General features: G+C 42.1%; 3 protein-coding genes across 4 annotated transcripts; all 3 read left to right on the top strand.

Moving 5' to 3' along the window:
• Positions 1-1,891: 1,891 nt before the first annotated feature.
• Positions 1,892-12,509, top strand: LOC311103323 (eukaryotic peptide chain release factor GTP-binding subunit ERF3A-like). 2 transcript variants are annotated; one of them, XM_084144872.1, is made up of 14 exons: positions 1,892-2,341; positions 4,674-4,721; positions 7,317-7,568; positions 7,935-7,968; positions 8,137-8,214; positions 8,330-8,510; positions 8,785-8,939; positions 9,238-9,378; positions 9,610-9,703; positions 10,086-10,166; positions 10,461-10,634; positions 10,769-10,858; positions 11,011-11,179; positions 11,683-12,509. In XM_084144872.1, the coding sequence occupies exons 1-14, from the start codon at positions 2,149-2,151 to the stop codon at positions 11,733-11,735; spliced, it is 1,743 nt and encodes a 580-aa protein (XP_084000998.1). In that variant the 5' UTR covers positions 1,892-2,148; the 3' UTR covers positions 11,736-12,509. The 2 variants fall into 2 exon arrangements, with proteins under 2 accessions (XP_084000998.1, XP_084000999.1); XM_084144873.1 differs by lacking the exon at positions 4,674-4,721 and having other exon boundaries at positions 1,923-2,341.
• An 834-nt stretch (positions 12,510-13,343) lies between these two features.
• Positions 13,344-14,966, top strand: LOC311103803 (phosphoinositide-interacting protein-like). The gene is made up of 2 exons (XM_084145452.1): positions 13,344-13,402; positions 13,692-14,966. The coding sequence occupies exons 1-2, from the start codon at positions 13,400-13,402 to the stop codon at positions 14,085-14,087; spliced, it is 399 nt and encodes a 132-aa protein (XP_084001578.1). The 5' UTR covers positions 13,344-13,399; the 3' UTR covers positions 14,088-14,966.
• Positions 14,967-15,800: 834 nt separating this feature from the next.
• Positions 15,801-17,310, top strand: LOC311103774 (transmembrane protein 238-like). Its single transcript, XM_084145425.1, has 2 exons — positions 15,801-16,527; positions 17,061-17,310. The coding sequence occupies exon 1, from the start codon at positions 15,986-15,988 to the stop codon at positions 16,508-16,510; it is 525 nt and encodes a 174-aa protein (XP_084001551.1). The 5' UTR covers positions 15,801-15,985; the 3' UTR covers positions 16,511-16,527; positions 17,061-17,310.
• The last annotated feature ends 825 nt before the right edge of the window (positions 17,311-18,135 follow it).

The following is an 18,135-nucleotide window of genomic DNA, read 5'->3' as shown; positions in this document are numbered from 1 at the left end:
GACAATTCCTTCGACCTCATGACTTGGTTTTTGCTCTGATATACACTGTCAACTGTGGGACCTTATAGACAGGTGTGTACCTTTCCTAATCATGTCCAATCAATTGAATTTACCACAGGTGGACTCCAATCAAGTTGTAGAAACACCTCAACGATGATCAATGGAAACAACAGGATGCACCTGAGCTCAATTTCGAGTCTAATAGCAAAGGGTCTGAATAATTATGTAAATAAGGTGTGTGTGTGTGTGTGTATATGTGTATATATATATATATATGTATATATATATATATATGTATATATATATGTATATATATGCATATATGTATATATATGCAAATATTTCTAAACTTGTTTTCGCTTTGTCATTATGGGGTATTGTGTGTAGATTGATGAGGGGGGAAATTATTTAAGCCATTTTAGAATAAGGCTGTAACAAAATGTAGAAAAAGGGAAGGGGTCTGAATACTTTCCGAATGCACTGTAGGTGGTTGAAGTACTGCACTAGTCTCACTGAAGTTCAATGCCTGTTTAAAGATTTTTGAAAAAACACTGTTTGAAATGTAATTTAATGGGATGGAAAGAGGGATGTATTGAAGAATCCAATCACCTTTATTAAAACTGATTACACAACTGTTTTATATATCATTTGCAGGGACTGAATTTACAGGTAAAAGGTGTTAATCATATTGTTAGTTACCAATTAATCAGTAATTCCAGTCAACCTCATTGAAATCCTGATTTAGTATCAATGTCAGCTTGATGATGCGTTTCTCCCTGTCAGAAATTACCAATGCAATCAGAATGGGGAATGAATAAAATAACCCAAATACACACTGCAATTCTCAAACCTTTTTCTCAGGGTTATTTCGCCCTGCCTGGGATGGACCTTTTTGTGCTGCTGGACATTCTGCTAGACATTGTCTCTCCCTAGTGGCAAAATGAGTACTTTGCACCAGTCCTTTTATACTGAACAAAAATATAAACGCAACATGTAAAGTGTTAGTCTCATGTTTCATGAGCTGAAAAAAAAAAATCCCTAAAATGTTCCATACGCACAAAAAAAAAATCTCTAAAAAAAATAAGCACACATTTCTTTACATCCCTGTTAGTGAGCATTTCTCCTTTGCCAAGATAATCCATCCACCTGACAGGTATGGCATATCAGGAAGCTGATTAAACAGCATGATCATTACACAGGTACACCTTGTGCTGGGGACAAAAGGCCACTCTAAAATGTGCAATTTTGTAACGCAACAGATGTCTCAAGTTGAGGGAGCCTGCGAGTGGCATACTGACTGCAGGAATGTCCAACAGAGCTGTCTAATAAAGCCCTTTTGTAGGGAAAAACCTATTCTGATTGGCTGGGCCAGTGGGCCCCTGCCCAGTCATGTGAAATCCATCGATTAGGGCTTAATTTATTTATTTCAATTGACTGATATCTTTCTATGAACTATAACTTAGTAAAATCTTTGAACTTGTTGCGGTACCCACTGTCTGTCAATAGAGAAGGCCTACACTGTGGAAAAACTCATGCACTCACACAGACAGGCCTATGCAAAAATATCCAATGATAAAGTTTGTTGCAGATGCACTTCTCGATTTTTGTACGAGATGTTCATATGAGGTAATAAAATCGAGGTTTAATCATTTTCAGTGTTCATACTATCACAGACCTTGGCCTTTGACGATCCCGTTCAACCGTTTGCCGAATCGGAACTAAACATTATTTGAACGTGCGGATCGGTCAGGAACGTTGACGTTAAAAGTGTGCTTTTCGTGTGTTGGAAATGTAGTTTTCTCGCTTCCACCATTACGTTCTTCCGAATAATGGCGACACCTGCATTGCACAACATCTCCCAGTATGCAGCTGGTTGTCGCTCCCATCGGTTGGGGAGAGTCAGCAGCACACGAGGACTTGCTGGGAGTGCTGAGTCTAATCTTGCTTTCGTGTATCCCTTTACCGAGAGAAACCGGCTGTTTTATTTTAAGTAAATCAAGCACATATTAGACATTAGCGAGGGAGTTTTATCAATTTTATCGGGTGACTTCAACAACGGGTTAATAATAGGTGCGGACACAAGCCAGGTCAGCAACTGCGTAACGCAAGTCTTTATCCACAGTAGTGAACATTTAGCAAAGACCCACGATGGACCCGAGAGACGCTGCCCCTGATTCCTGGGAACAAGAGGATGATGTTGAGGCCCCGGTCGACGGGAAACTCGATTCCGAATTCGCTGCCCTCAACGTGAATGCCAAACCGTTTGTCCCCAACATAAATGCTGTCGAATTCGTCCCGTCCTTCTTTCAGAAAGGCCCCTCGGAAGATCCTGATTCCGGTGGTAAGTTCGCGGTCACTCACGTTTGCGTTTGGCTAGCTTGCTAGCAAGATAACTTAGTTCGCTAACTAGCTCCACAACACACATGCGTATACACGTTAGAGACCGCGTAAAGTAGCTAGTTAACGTTAAAGGCAAGCATTAGATACCAAATTAACGTTATTTATCTAGACTAGTTAACTAGCAACCGAGTTTTTTTAGTTAGCTACTGTAACTAAGCTATATTCGGTAGTTAATGGTTGGATTGTTAATGGCTTGTTTGTAGTTAATATTTTCGGTAGGTTTTAGCGAACGTTAACTTTCTAACCACTACTTACAAGCTATTTGCCGGTTAGCTAACTTAGCTTGATTTTAGCCAACTGTCGACGACAGTGTCTGCACTAATTAGATGGCTAGTTAGCTAATGTTAACCATATGAGGTTTTGGACATTCGAGGTTTTAGTTAACGTTAGCTAGCTAGTCTCTACCTAGTTATCATTTTACCAACTGTTAGTTACTGGCATAACTAAGTGAACGTTAGTTAGCAAATCCTATACTATGTCAGTCGTGTGACAATTGTGTACGTAACGATAGTCTGTTTTTGGGGGACGGTTTGTCTTTCCATCTACGTGGGCTTTGTAGTCAGAAATGGCTAGCTAAGACGTTCTTGGGCAATTATGCTTTTTTTTGTCTATACCCTTACCACAATGTAAGTTAGGAATTCAAGCCATGTACCTAGCTACTGTAGATAGCTAACTAGTCATTATTTGAACGGGTACAACCTTGCCCCGCATAAATCGCAAGACATTACAACTTGTTGAGGAACTGGTAGCTAGTGTTGTCATTATTGGTGTGACGTGGATGATCTTAACTATGTACAGTCCATAAGTGGAAGACAAACTTGTGAACAATGTGTCCCATTTGAGCAGACCAAGAAAGCAGAAATAACTAGTCAGAGCCATTCATACATGTAAGTCTAGCTAGCTATTTACATAGATATGTTATGTATCTACAGTCTTGCCCAGATCAAAAGCCATCTCAACTGATTTGTTTGACTTTTGATGTAATGAAAATGAGCTGTGGCATATTTTGGTCAGTTCTGTCTTTTGCCAAATCCAATATGGAGGGGAATATGTAAGGTGCTTTGCCTTGAAACCTAAATGACCATTCTCTCTAGAAAAGCCCTTAGGTTGTGGTGGTTATGGATGATCTATTAGGCAATACTAACTTGTAAGTCATGAGGCGACTCAAATATAGCTATTTTTGCAGTGTGATATTTTTTTACCTAAGGTAGAGTTTTCTTATCCTTTAACCTTAGCTTACAGTTAACCTGCCGAACACGTCTGTGCAGGCTTTCTGTTGTTGATGGACATCACTAATGTGTGTTTATACAAAAGATGTTCAACAGCTCTTGAGGAAAATGGCAGTCCAGTAAAAGTATAGTAAACATCAAGCTCAACTACCACCTCAACTACCTCAACTAGCCGCACATTGACTCTGCAACGGTACCCCCCTGTATATATAGCCTCCCTACTGTCACTTTATTTTACTTCTGCTCTTTTTTTCTCAACACTTTTTTTGTTGTTTTATTCTTACTTTTTTTGTTTAAAATAAATGCACTGTTGGTTAAGGGCTGTAAGTAAGCATTTCACTGTAATGTCTGCACCTGTTGTATTCGGCGCATGTGACCAATAAAATTTGATTTGATTTGAAGCTGTTGGTGGGTTAAGCTCTTCCAGTGGAGTGTTGTTGGGTATAGATAGGTTAGCTGACAATGTCACAAATGGTTGATGCTTCAATGGGGCAGAAGTCAGATGTTGTGATTCTGGATGGCCAGATAGCTACCAACAATGACAAGAAATTGCCATGTGGGGAATCGTGACTAGTGTTAGCTAGTTGCATCTTGTTCTTGATACCATGTCTTGTTTTGAGGTGTTTTTAATTGATTTAATGTTAATGCTAAAATTCGCTAACTAACAACTGTAACAATGTATTTGAAACCACAAGTGCTCATTGTGCAAATTTGTTTTCAATAAACATTGGAGAAATATAGTTTGCATGTTGTCAACAATCTAAGCCAACCCCGTATGTTTTGCCCCATAGATGCGCAGGCTTTGGTTGTTGCTAAACAACCAACCTGTCTATAGTACATATTGAGAACCAGATAACTGGGGGAACTGATGCTGCAGTTTGTAATGACCTTGATTGGCCTCATAAGAACTGTATTAGTTGAGACCGTTGTGGTTGACTGGAAGAGCGCTGGTCGGTAGATTTCACACCAATCCCACCTTACATTTTATTTGATGAAAAACGTGATGAAAGAAGCTTTAATGTGAATAAGCTCTACTTCTTTCAGCGGACGTTCAACCAGTTGTTGCCACCATGGAGGCCGCAGAAACTGCAGGTATGTATACGTGTGTTTAACACCTGTGGTCATTTTGCCCTGTTGTCCAGCATTGTCCTTGAATAGCCTAGCTGGCCTCACAATCTACGGGCCCAGCCTCTGGCCTCTAACAAAGAACTCCGTAAGTCTTGTCAACCCACTGTTCAGTGTCCACCAAAACGACTGTGTCACTGGTAAGAATCACTAATTGATGCTTGTGGCCCTACATTTTCTCAATTGGTAGTCAATGTTCTGACATGTTTCTAGTACAGCTTCTAGAACATATTTTTTGTGCACATTCATTGTTGCCGTGGAAGGGTTGTGTATGTCAGCTATTTTTGACCGCTGTGTGTCCCTTGTCGTCTCATGTGTAGGTGACCGCCATTTGACTAGCTAATGTCTTGTTACATTATATTTAGACAATAACCCACCCTCTATAATAAGTACAAACTAAGGTGTGTTGTGAATCCTGTGAGGGTGCTGTACTGTGTCATAATAAACAGATTGATGATGCTGGCTAGCTCTGTCTGCGCCCATAGCTTTGGTGCAGACAAAGACCGAACTTGATGTCTGGTGTGGAAACTTGCTGCCTTATTCCAATCGAAGTGGCTGCAGTTCCTAATTTTCTCGAACCCGGAAGTTTTTGACCAGAGATTTCTGCGCATGTGCAGGATCCACTGCGTGCTTCCCCCTCCGAGTCCTTCGAGCTGCTGCTCAGTGCTCGCTCACTCCGTGATTCCGCTGCCAGGTGATGAGCTTGATACTCCTTTCCAATAAATATTGAGGGTCTTATTCTGGTGACATGATAATCGCTGCTTGGCTGCTGTTTGACAAATTAAAATGATCTTGCTCTTTTGTCCATAATAATAATAATAATAATAATAATATAATGTAGGCTATACGTGCACTCTGGCCATCAGCCCGCACATGCCAATTCCAGAGTTGGTACACACACACACTATAACGCAGTTTTTTGTGTGAGAAAACATCTGTTGAAAATGTGACGGAAACCCATTTAACTTGTATTTGGACATGGGGAATTTAACCGCAAAAGGTATTTTTATGTGCACTACGTCATCACACACAGCCTTTTATCTGCAACATGTACATTTGATGGAAACACATATGTGGTGGGAAAATGCGCATGTTGTTTTTATACAGATTTTAGAATATTAGCATGAAAATCTGTCGCCAATTGGATGGTAATCTAGCTAGTGAGCCAATTTTAGAGCAGATGGTGTTAAACTGTAGCATAGCCTACCTGTGTTTTTAGTTTCAATCAAAGCCCATATTTTGCCTAGTGGTGTGCACTGTTGAGTTTTGGATGAGAGCGAGAAATAAGACCATTTGCACAATCATCCTAAAATCTCATTAAAAAAAATAAAGTGGTGTTTTTTGTCTTACAGTAATGTTATACTAGCTATTACATTCTGTTATGTAGAATAATATTGTGATCTAGCAGACATTTATTCAGCTTTGATCTAATTTTATTGAACAAGCACCATTCGTCAAAGTAGCTTGTTCTCTATGAGTAGAGCAGAGACTGTGCAGGGTAAAGTAGAGAATCCGGCATATGCGCAGAAGCTTCGGGACCTTTCGCTGTTGGGAAGAAGGGTCCAGAATGATCCACAGCCACTCCATTCAGTTAGTCTGACTTTTCCTGTGACTAGCAAAATGACTTCAGCCATCCTTACGGTTGAGGTCTTACATAATTTACATTCGGCTAAAAGTTGTGAATGTGCAGGATTGAAGAAAGGCTTGAAGTTGCAAATATTTCTGGGCCCAGGCAGCCTTGGAGCACTCACTGTCCCCACTAACCCATATTCTACTACACCTGTGTTTCCTGGTCCTGGGGACCCAAAGGGGTACACATTTAGTTTTTTCCCTTAGCACCACACACCTGATTCCACTAATGTACTAATTTTACCTTTGATAAGTGGAATCAGGTTTGTAGGACAAGGGCAAAACAATTTGGACCCATTTGGGTCCCCAGGACCAGGATTAAGAAACGCTACTGATTTCACTGTCTCATAGTTGGAATGATGAGCCATGCTCTACAACTGTCAACATGGTCTGTCATCACTACCACGGTCTTTAAAGCCTATAGGGTGCTGAATGGTTACACTTTATTTCAGGTGTCAAACTGCTATTTCTGGAAATCGAAGAAGGGAAATTTGTTAACACTGTTATTGGAATGAACTCGATGACCTTAAGCTCTAACTTTCTATAGATTTGGTAGTTTTGGCGGTAAAACCTGTTGTCATAACTGATGCCAAAGGTTTTGCTGTAGTAAACATTAACAAGCTGACTCGTAGAACAATACCCTCAGGCCTAATTAATTGGCTCTAACTGTACTGTATGAGTACTCTGCATCATTGGCAGCCTGTAGTGTAGCCCTAGTTAGGTTTTCCCCTTTGATTATGAAATCTTATGTCAATCTAATTACATTTATTTTATCTACCAAAACATTTGTAGAGAAACATTTTATAATTTTCCAAATTCTTAGCTACGGTGGTAAGCTTTTTCACATCAGACACCTGAGACTAGAGGGATCAAGTTTCAAACTCAAATCATGATTACTTATTCCAATCCTCTGTTCGGTTTGTCCCTGGCCAGCCCCGGTGGAGAATGGCGACTCTGAAATGACCACAGAGGAGTCGTGGGACCTGAAAGGGGCGGAGCCCAATGAGGAAGAACCAGGAGGAGGGCCTGGTGGCGACGGGGGACCAATAGTTGTCGAGGAGATTCTGGAGGAGGAAGTCATGGAGGAGGAGGAGGAAGAAGTGCCAATCATGCCTAAAGTGGTTGCCCTCCCACCAGACGCGCCCAAGAAGGAACATGTGAACGTGGTGTTCATCGGTCATGTTGGTGAGTGGGGGCACATCTGCTTCTTTCTTGTCCCTCTTTTTCATGACTATTGCAGTGGTTTCACCTACTATCATTTAGGTGTGTGGGTCATCTCTGCATTGCTCTGTTGCTATTTATTGGGGTTTCATTTGATTCAATAGAAAATGTTTGTTGGCAGCCCTATATAACATCCATGGTGTATAGTTGTGCCACTGTCACACCTGGATGCTGATGGTGGTCTCTGACAAAGAAACATATCCAGGGGAAATTATGCTTTTGCATTAATAGGAAACATTTCATTTAATCAGCCCCGTTACAAGGCTAGACGAGCAACATGCCATTTCTATCTGCTCTCACCCCTCCCTGTTGTCCCTCATCTCTCCCTAGATGCTGGCAAATCTACCATCGGAGGACAAATCATGTGAGGATCTCTTTCTGTTGTGCTTATATTTTTCCTTTTCAATCGTGATTCGTTCAGTCCAATGGGGGCTTTTAACACCTGTTGCATTTCTCACCACCCCTCCACTCTTCTTCCCTCCTTCCCCCTCTCTTCCTCGCTCCCTCTGGTTATCCCATTCTTCACTGGTAGGTATTTAACGGGCATGGTGGAGAAGAGAACTCTGGAGAAGTATGAAAGAGAAGCCAAGGAGAAGAACAGGGAAACCTGGTGAGTTACACGCTCTGCTTTTACCAGGGTCTACTGCAAAAAATACATTAAATGGCATGACTAAAGCCTGTCAGTATAAAAAAGGTTTAACTCTCTCCCTCCCTCTGTCTGCCAGGTACCTCTCCTGGGCTCTGGACACTAACCAGGAGGAGCGAGACAAGGGGAAGACTGTGGAGGTGGGCCGAGCGTACTTTGAAACTGAGAAAAAGCACTTTACCATCCTGGATGCGCCAGGCCACAAAAGCTTTGTGCCCAACATGATCGGAGGAGCTTCGCAAGCTGACCTGGCTGTACTGGTGAGTCCATATGCTCACGCTTTAGTTTTTCTTGGTGGGAGGAAAAGGCCCCTGAAATAACTTGTTGCTGCAAATACCAAAATATCTAGTTATTGAGAGACAAAGATCTCTTTTTAAATGGTAAATATAAAGATTATAAAAATAACGATTTTAAATTTAAGAATGAACAATGATAAATATTTGTTTACTTGATTGTAAAACACATGGTTTTGAAATCCACACAGCAATGTCATGGTTCCTTGAATGATTTTCAATGTGTATTTCTCCTCCCTAGGTGATCTCGGCCAGGAAGGGAGAGTTTGAGACGGGCTTTGAGAAGGGTGGACAGACACGGGAGCACGCCATGTTGGCCAAAACGGCGGGGGTGAAGCATCTGATCATCCTCGTCAACAAAATGGACGACCCCACAGTGAACTGGAGCCTAGAGAGGTGCGCAGTTACCACTTAGAGCACAGAAATCACATCAGGCTACAGGAAACTGGTAGTCATGAGTGCTTGCTTCAGTTTGTAGATAAACATGAAGACACCCATTACAGTCAATATGAAATGATAGTCATAGCCTAGGGTGAAATCCTATGTTGATGTAGGGTCTTTGTAGAACCTTAACATAAATCATACATACATTGACGTCATTACAAGATTTGATCGAGAGTTGAACATTTTATTCTCATGAATCTGAAATCCAGCTTAACCCACAATTGATTTCTTGTCTAACCTGAAACCTCAGGTACGAAGAATGCAAGGAGAAACTAGTGCCATTTTTAAAGAAGGTTGGCTTCAACCCCAAGAAAGACATTCACTTCATGCCCTGCTCCGGCCTCACAGGAGCCAACCTCAAGGAGCCTGTTGAGTCGTGCACTTGGTATACGTGAGTATCACCAGCTTTTACACTGCTGTTCCTGGGCTGTTCACTAAGTACCAAACTGAAGAAAACAGTCCAAAATGGGAAGGTACTATCTGTTCTTGTCCGTTAAGAAACACTCCTTCTCTGTTAACGAAGCTACACCAAAGGTACTATAACTTTCCGGTGTGAATGGATTGAATATTCTCCTGACACTACTGTCCTGACCTGTTTATCTCTTCCCTGTCTGTCTTCCAGAGGGTTACCATTCATTCCACATCTGGACAGTTTGCCAAACTTAAACAGAGCGAGCGACGGACCAGTCAGATTACCCATTGTAGACAAATACAAGGTGAAGATGACCACATTATGAAACCTTTCTATTTTCATTCTATTGCGATAAAAATGGCAACCAACTCATTATATTTACCAACTCATTATATTTACAAACTCATTATATTTACCAACTCATTATATTTAAGTGTTTATTTATATATGGTTGTCCTTTACATGACAGTATTTTGATGGTCAACAACTGTACTGAGCCATGTCATTCATACTGCCCACATCAGCAGCAACACTGTTTACACTGTACATGTAACATCCTATTTCCTGGTAATAAAAAGCCTATTAAACCACACTAGTTTTAATGCCTCTCACACCACTGTAGCACATCTTTTCTGATCTGGGTTACTCAATCTCGCCTCTTTCTACTGTTGTTCCCCACCCTATAGGACATGGGTACTGTTATCCTGGGGAAACTGGAGTCGGGGTCCATCAGTAAAGCACAGCAGCTTGTCATGATGCCAAACAGGGTAAGACGTTCCCCAGCTGCCTGCCATGAAACTTCCAACGCCCACCAGAGCATTAGAGCTATAGCTAATCATAGCCAATGGGCTGGCAAGTATCTTAAGCCAGAGTTGTTTAGTCTTAGGTATTTTTTTTCTCTCGTATTTTTCATTTCACTCTGTCACACAGCATCTCCCTCTGTTGTTTTTATACTGTAAAGGTGTTCCCTCCATCTCTTATGAATGTTTGTTAATGGCTTCTTATCTCTTCCATCCCGCCCCCGTTCCTCCTCTAACCCCTCCCTCCATCCCTCCCTGCAGCACACGGTGGAGGTGTTGAGCCTGCTGAGTGATGACGTGGAGACAGATGATGCTGCTCCTGGAGAGAACCTGAAGCTGAGACTGAAGGGCATCGAGGAGGAGGAGATCCTGCCAGGCTTCATCCTCTGTAACGCTGAGAACCTCTGCCACTCTGGACGCACCTTTGACGCCCAGGTACGCCAGTCACCACGGGTACATAGACGGTTGGGGTTGGACCCTTGTCCTGTTTGAATGTCGCCCTAATGGCAAACATATTGGATTTGTTGGTGTTTGTTTTTACTCAGTATTGTGTCGTGTGTTTCGCTCAGATTGTCATCATTGAACACAAGTCCATTATCTGCCCTGGTTACAATGCAGTCCTCCACATCCACACCTGCATCGAAGAAGTGCAAATTACGGTAAAGATAACTGTCATAATGCCATAACATAAACCTACAGAAGGAACCATCTTCATTTTTAATCTGCAATGTATTCCCTTTGAACTGCACCTGACAAATAGTGTTTTAAAGACATGCCAGTATAGTTAGTGATGGTTCCTCTCAACCTCTAGGCCTTAATCTGTCTGGTAGACAAGAAGTCTGGAGAGAAAAGTAAGACGCGACCGCGCTTCGTGAAACAGGACCAGGTGTGCATCGCCCGTCTGCGCACTGCCGGAACCATCTGCCTTGAGACCTTCAAAGACTTCCCCCAGATGGGACGGTTCACCCTACGGGATGAAGGTACGGGGCTCTGCCATCACTGGGACTGTTAGTACGCGGCAGGTAGCCTAGCGTTGGGCCAGTAAACTAAAGGTCGCTGGTTTGAATCCCCGAGTTGACTACTTGAAAAATCTGCCGGTGTGCCCTTGAGCAAGGCACTTTACCCTAATTACTTATGTAAGTCGCTCTGGATAAGAGCGTCTGCTGAATGACGAAAGTGTACATATAAAATGTTAGTAGCCCCTAAATGGCCATGCTGGAAGGAACAATGGTTTAAATGTTGTCCAAACTGAAACCAAGGTTAGTCTGTGTTAGTGGTTGAGTTGCATTCGTGGTGAAAAAGTACTGTTGGGTAGAGGGGATGGGTCATTCATTGGGACCCTAAAGAGGGAGAAAGTCTGTAGGAGGATGTCGGAGAGTGGAGGGGCTCCACTTATGATTTTTGATTTTAATTTAAAACTAGCCCATTGGACATGAGTAGACTGGCCTTGCTGTTAACCTGTGTCTCTGTGTCCTCTCCCCAGGTAAGACCATTGCCATCGGTAAGGTGTTGAAGCTCGTTGCTGAGAGGGACTGAAGCGGTTGCATGGGAGTACCCGATCACAGTCCGGCGCCATGGTGGGGTGGGGGGAAAGAGTGGGGTCAGGGGTCATCGATGGGAACACAGGAGGCGGTGACGGCCACTCTGCTTGCGCCCCTCTTCTCTCCCCCTCGACCTGTCGAAGATCAGCTTAAAAAAACTTCTCTGAAAAAGAAACCTGTTTTTAAGCAAATGAAAAACGAATTCAAGTACACACAAGTCAGCTTTCTCATATTGAGAGCTCAGCTATGCCATTTTTGGGTTAGGCCCCTCCCCCCAAACCCGCTGGTCTACTCATGACCATAACTTTTTTCTTGCATTTTTTAAAAGTATTTTTATTTTCTTCCATCAATGAAAATGTAAAATGGCAGCAGTTATATCTGTAACCAGATGAGGACCAGGATTTGCTTGTAATACAGAAAAATATATTATTTACAAAAAAACAAAGATGTTTGAGAATTTAACAAGTTGAAACCAAAATGTTATTATCTTGGTTGTACTTAGGGTTGCAAATATCCACTAACTATCCCAAAATGCGGAATCAGGAGGGAATATGCAGGGAATCCAGAGTCCTCCAGCCAGGATTTCTGGAAAACCTGGGAATTTTGTGAAAGTGACTGGATTTTTGTAACCTTAGTTGTACATGTCTCCCATTGCTTTTACCCACTTTTGGTTTCTCTTCTCATATGGCGTTCTGGCAGTGTGCTCGAGCGCCTTCACATGTTATTAAAGCAAACTACTATGACAATAAAATCAAAAAATTGGAGAAGACGTGCTGGTTCTTTATTTGGGCTGTTTCACAGAAGCATGTAATGTTGGAGGGAAAATGTGTTTTATCGTCATTATCATGCATAGAAAGATGGAATTTAGTAGAGCTGTTTCACGGCACAGGTGTATTCAGGCAGTCCTTTTCAAAGCATAAAATACTTTATTTCGACCCGTACAGAAAATGTGCTTGCAGCAAGATATTTGCCTGTGTGTAATGACAGCATGTACCTTTCTACTGAACTCAATTACATGACCAGCAGGTGGCGCCTCTTCTCTCCCTTTAAACTTTAACGCTAATGGATATTGTCATTTTAATCGCAGCTCAATTTAATAAATCAAACATTACCTGTATGTACACTAACCTAAATATCTATACACAGCTGACATCCAATTAGAATGTATATAATATTCCTCTCCCATACCATAAATTACCCATTCTCCGTAAGTATCATGCCGTTTTCAAACCTCAATTTGTATCATTCAAATGTACAATGTCTATTCTATTGATTCTATTTGTAGAATTTGGCCATCAGGCCCCATCAAAAACAGGGTCATGATGGCATGCCCCTGCCATAGCCTTTACAACTGACATCTTAGAAATAATCATAATGTACTGTTCCATATTCCCATATTACATAGTCTAAAATGCCATGTAGGGAGAATGTACTGTATGTCAACAGGGCACAAACTGGAGCAAAGCAGATTGTCATGACATGGTGGAGGGACACCGAGCGAGAGAGGGTGAGGAGCGGGAACGACAGGGTGGGGTCACTGTTCTGTGGGCGTGGCTTTGGCTAGAGTAGAGGTTTTGACAGTAGTCATCAGAGGAGCAGCCAGCCAGCCTCTGACCAACACTGGGCAAAGAGCGAGAGACAACACAGGCGAAACGCCTAATGGTAAGTGAGGACATTGTTTGTTTTTTTGTTTTTCCAAGTTTATATTCATGAATAAAATTTAAGACTACAGGATTTGATTGAATGTAAAAATGGGATGGAATTCCCTTTTCCATGTAGTTTTATTGCAATTTTAACAAGTCAAATAAAAAGATCTGAAATAGTGAGTTCTGCAATGGCAGATTGGTTGACAAATAGTAAATTGTACATCTCTGAAAGTATGTCTGAAGTATCAGTGCTTGATAAAGTCCTATACTTTTAAGTGGTGTCTGGTCTGGTATCCCTTCCTCAGCACAACCCAAGGATGCAATCCACAGTGGTCACTGTGTCAGACATGGATCGTAGAACCAGCCACGAGGCTCAGGACACTGAAGCATCTACCCCACTGAACCCTGTCCCTGACGGGGTCACCCTGGGCACTAACCTCCCCTGCTGGTACTACTTCACCAGGCCCATCCTGGCCATCCTTATCGGCGGGGTGCTGTTTGGCTTGGGCACGGCCCTCTCCCTGCTCTACTTCACCCAGGTGGGGAATGTGCCCTACCTGTTGGGTCCTGTGTTCCTCTCTGTGGGGCTCATGTTCCTGGTCACGGGGCTGGTATGGGTGCCCGTGGTGAAACAGAGACTGGATTACAAGGCTCTGACCAAGGTCAATGGCAAGGCGCTTCAGGTGCATGAACAGCACTGAAGCACCATGGACTATTAAAGCTAAAACGATGTTGTGTTTTGTACTGTAGAGTAGGTCAACAGTGTTAGTGGGGTTTTCTCCCAACAGAATTCTGAAAAGCACACTTCCTAAAATATGTATAAATGTGTGAGGAGGCAGGTGTAACATAACATAGAAGGATTTGTATTTATTTAACCTTTATTTATACAGGTTAGTCTTATTCATATAGATTGTATTTTGCAAGAGAGACCTCTGTGAAATGTACTGTATGTCTTCTTTATGTAGCTGTCCTCTATATCTAGGCCCTAATACAAATATGGGATTGAATGACCTCGTCCTGTAAAAGGGAACATCATGTGATTGCTCTGTTGGAGGGTTTTAACATGATCAGAACATAGCCCTGCTGCTGTGGCCCAGGCTATCCCATCTGTCTGTCTGATTGTGATCTGTATTAGTTGTTGTTTTTCCACCATAAGCCGCTGTTTTCCCTTGTAGCTGCTGTTGTAGTGGATTGCTAAATCCTTTAGAAACAGGATTACGGCGGCAGAAAATGCTACAGGACATGATTATTGCTGATTGTCGAAGTCACGATGGACAGTTGGACACTGAGTGGTAGTGGGTGCACCCTGGCTCTGTCCCTCATCCAAATACTTCTGCTGGATGTATTATCTAACCTTTTATGTTTCTGGGTCAAAAATACTGTGTCCATCTGGCAGTGGTCAAAAGCAAAACAAATGTTTACGGGAGGTGGGGGCCAGTGGGATTTGAATTTGGTCTAAGTTAGCCAGAATGTTTACATAAACTTGAGATGTTACAGTTTTACATTGCATTGTGCATTTGTTCATTCAATCATTAATGTAGGCTACTCTGATTCCATGTAATTCCCAACATTGTGAGAGAAGCAAGTCTTCATGTACCCTTTATCTTCTTTCTAAATGTGTAATATTATTTATGAACATTATGCAATAATTGTGTGATGAATAATAAATTAGATTTGATATACTAGTCTTTCATTTTCAATGTACAGTAATGAATTGTATGGGGACCCATATGTTTCTGTACAAAAGCCCACAAGGTGGCAATAGACCTACATGCCATTACTTGGCAGTCAGGTGAGAGGGCAGGTGAAATGTCATGGTGGGGTGTATCACATTATACTAAGGCTACAAAGACAGGCAGCCCAAATCTGATATTTTTTTCCCCTAATTGGCCAATCAGATCAGCTCTGAAAAAAATCTGATGTGAAAAGATCTGATGTGATTGGTCAAAAGACCAATTAGTGGAAAAAAATATAAGAATATGGCTGCCTCTGTAAACACAGCCTTAGAGGCTTTTGTGTCTGTGTCATTACTGTTTTAATTTATTGAAAAAATCCTGATGTGAATAGATTTCTGCCATTATGTTCTTGTAAAAATGAGGGAGAGGGACACATAATGAGTCAGATGTTTTCCAGAATGTCATTCCACAGGTGAAAGGAATATCATAATGCTTGTGAACAGACATTAGTGTGCCATGTTTGGCTTCTCTCTGCATATTGAACGGATGACAGATATTTAGAAAATCAGAACCATCATGGCTCCTTTCTACAATGCATGTCACACATTTCCTACCTCATTTACAGTATTAATATGGCTGTTGTCATGCCAGTATCCCCGTCTACCCCGCCCTCAGTTCCCACACCTGTCTACGGCTACCACGCCACTCCTCTCTGTGCTGTGCCCTGTACTGTGACACAGGTAAACCTGAATAGGGGCGAGCTTCCTCACCTGTCTCACCTTACCTCTTCAAACAAACGGCTCCGTTTGAAAGTCTACCCCAACCGAATTCCACCAGGAAACCAACCGCAAATGATAGTTAGAAAAGAAAAGGTGGTCTAAACAAAGTATTTGTGAGGCCTATCTCGAAGCCAATTTAGAGACATGGAGCCGACGTACCGCGGTCTGGGGCGCTGTTCCTGCGCTTTTTGGTTGGCAGTGTCCTTCGACATATTCGGGCTGCTCGTTCTTTTGATCGGTGTTTTTGCGGACATATTCTTCTATGACTTTTTAATCTACGCCGGGGCCATCATCATCTTCCTCAGCCTCATTTGGTGGGTGTTCTGGTACACGGGCAATATCGAGGTCCCCCCGGAGGAGCTGGAGGATGACGTCGGGCTCTTGAAGAAGGAGCGGGACATCGCAGGTGCGGTGAGGCGGTTCTCCAGCCGTCTCTCCAACGGTATCAGGAACTCTCTGCGGCGGAATGGAGGCCCCCCCCGAGGGGTCGCGAGAAGGGCAGGGACCGGGCTGTCTACGACGCACATGAGGGATGCCCAACAGCAACCGGAGCCCCCGCCTGTCGTATTGGCGATGGGCCCGCGTGATGAGGACGTGCACACGGTGTCTGCATCCGTGGACACTGACATACCTGTCCCGCACACAGCTACAGAGACTTCGGCCATATGATGCGCAATGCGCACAAGGTTAGCCTATTATTTCCAATCGATCAGTAAGACATTTAGGATATAGCCTAGGGATACATGTTGTTATTGGATAGGCCTAATTTGCATTAAATATGTGCATAGATTATAGGTTTTATAGGCCAACTTCATTGTAGGCTATTGTTTTTGCTTGATAATAGCCCACAACTTTGATCCACAATTCAGTAGGCAATAATGTTCCTTATAATCAAATTAAATGACAGAGTTTCAGTGAAGGAGGAAAGAAACTGTGTGATCTAATGGAAACATACTTCCTTTATCTTTCAGTTAACCATTAACCTCACTGAATGGCAGTGCAGGCCTAAAGACAAGCCCTGTTCAAACAATAAAACTGTTTCTGAGAGGGAGAAATAGATATGCTGCTACATGAAACAAAGTAGCTTAGGTTGACCAGGAATTGTCTATCTTAGGAGTTAGGATACATTTTTGACATCTATCTAAACTGATGTAAACTACAGTATGACTGTATGTTGCAACTATGACATCATGAGGTGACCATATCTTTTGTCCAACAGAAATTGGAGGCTTGGCAGCACTGAACCCCATAAGGACATTTCACTTGTCCATTTCACAATGTTTACAAGTACATTTCGTTTTTAATATTGTCCATATGGGCTTTTTTCTTTGTAACATTTCGTTTTAAAATTCAAATTATGCTCCTCAGTGAGGACTTTCTGTTTGTTTTATGTCAATTTTGTGAATAATTTGTGAATACTCTGTGGATAAGCAATGCAATACTTTGATAATACAGAGATTTTTTCTACCAAATATATCAGACTTTTATTTTTAGGCCTAAGTGCTACTGAGAAGGTGCTTGTTGTAAACTTGACCTGGCACCTGTATTCTACATCCCCACCCACAGTGGTGATAAGCAATATAGCACATCAACAACCTTTGTACCCTATGGATTTCCCTACCTTTATTTATACAGACGTGACTTTTGTATGTCCATATGGCTGCCTCATCGTGCTTTATGATTCTGAAGGTGAAAACAAAACATTTTACCTGTTTGTATTTCCAACCGACAATTCTCTGATTTTTGCCAAACACAGTACCTACACATTGACTAGAGATTTTTTAAGTGCGTTACTGTGTGGAATGACAATACTTTGATTATCTACAATAGGCTAGCCTAGACCTTGACACCTTGTTACTCCACACAATAAAATATGGGAGCGGTGTACTGTACTACGTTTTTGAGCTTCAGCCAAGGTCCTTTTATCACATGTTGACAGTGATTATATGAGGAACTGCTGTTTTTTTTTATGGCTGAGAGGTACTACAGATGTAGGATCTTAATTTGATCACCCTGGTGCAGGATAACTTTCCTGCAATGCAGGAAATATTGAACTTGTAGTGTATTTGAGGTTTAAAAAGGCTTCTGAAGTTTGTAATTTCCACTTTAAAATGTCAAACTTGATTTGCGGTTACGAAAAATGTATCAACCCCTACAAAAATGACCATGAATTATAATCCACACAACAATTCACATTTCCCGTTGCTGCAGGATTATTTTCCTGCTGTAGCAAACTGGCTCAAAATAAGATCCTACCAAAGTTCTGTGCCAACATCAGGTGGCTGAAATTCTGG

The sequence above is a fragment of the Coregonus lavaretus genome (assembly GCF_964263955.1).
Source record: "Coregonus lavaretus genome assembly, chromosome: 28".
Lineage (NCBI taxonomy): Eukaryota > Metazoa > Chordata > Actinopteri > Salmoniformes > Salmonidae > Coregonus > Coregonus lavaretus.
Note: the sequence above shows the minus strand (reverse complement) of the source record. Positions and strands in the feature narration are given on the sequence as shown.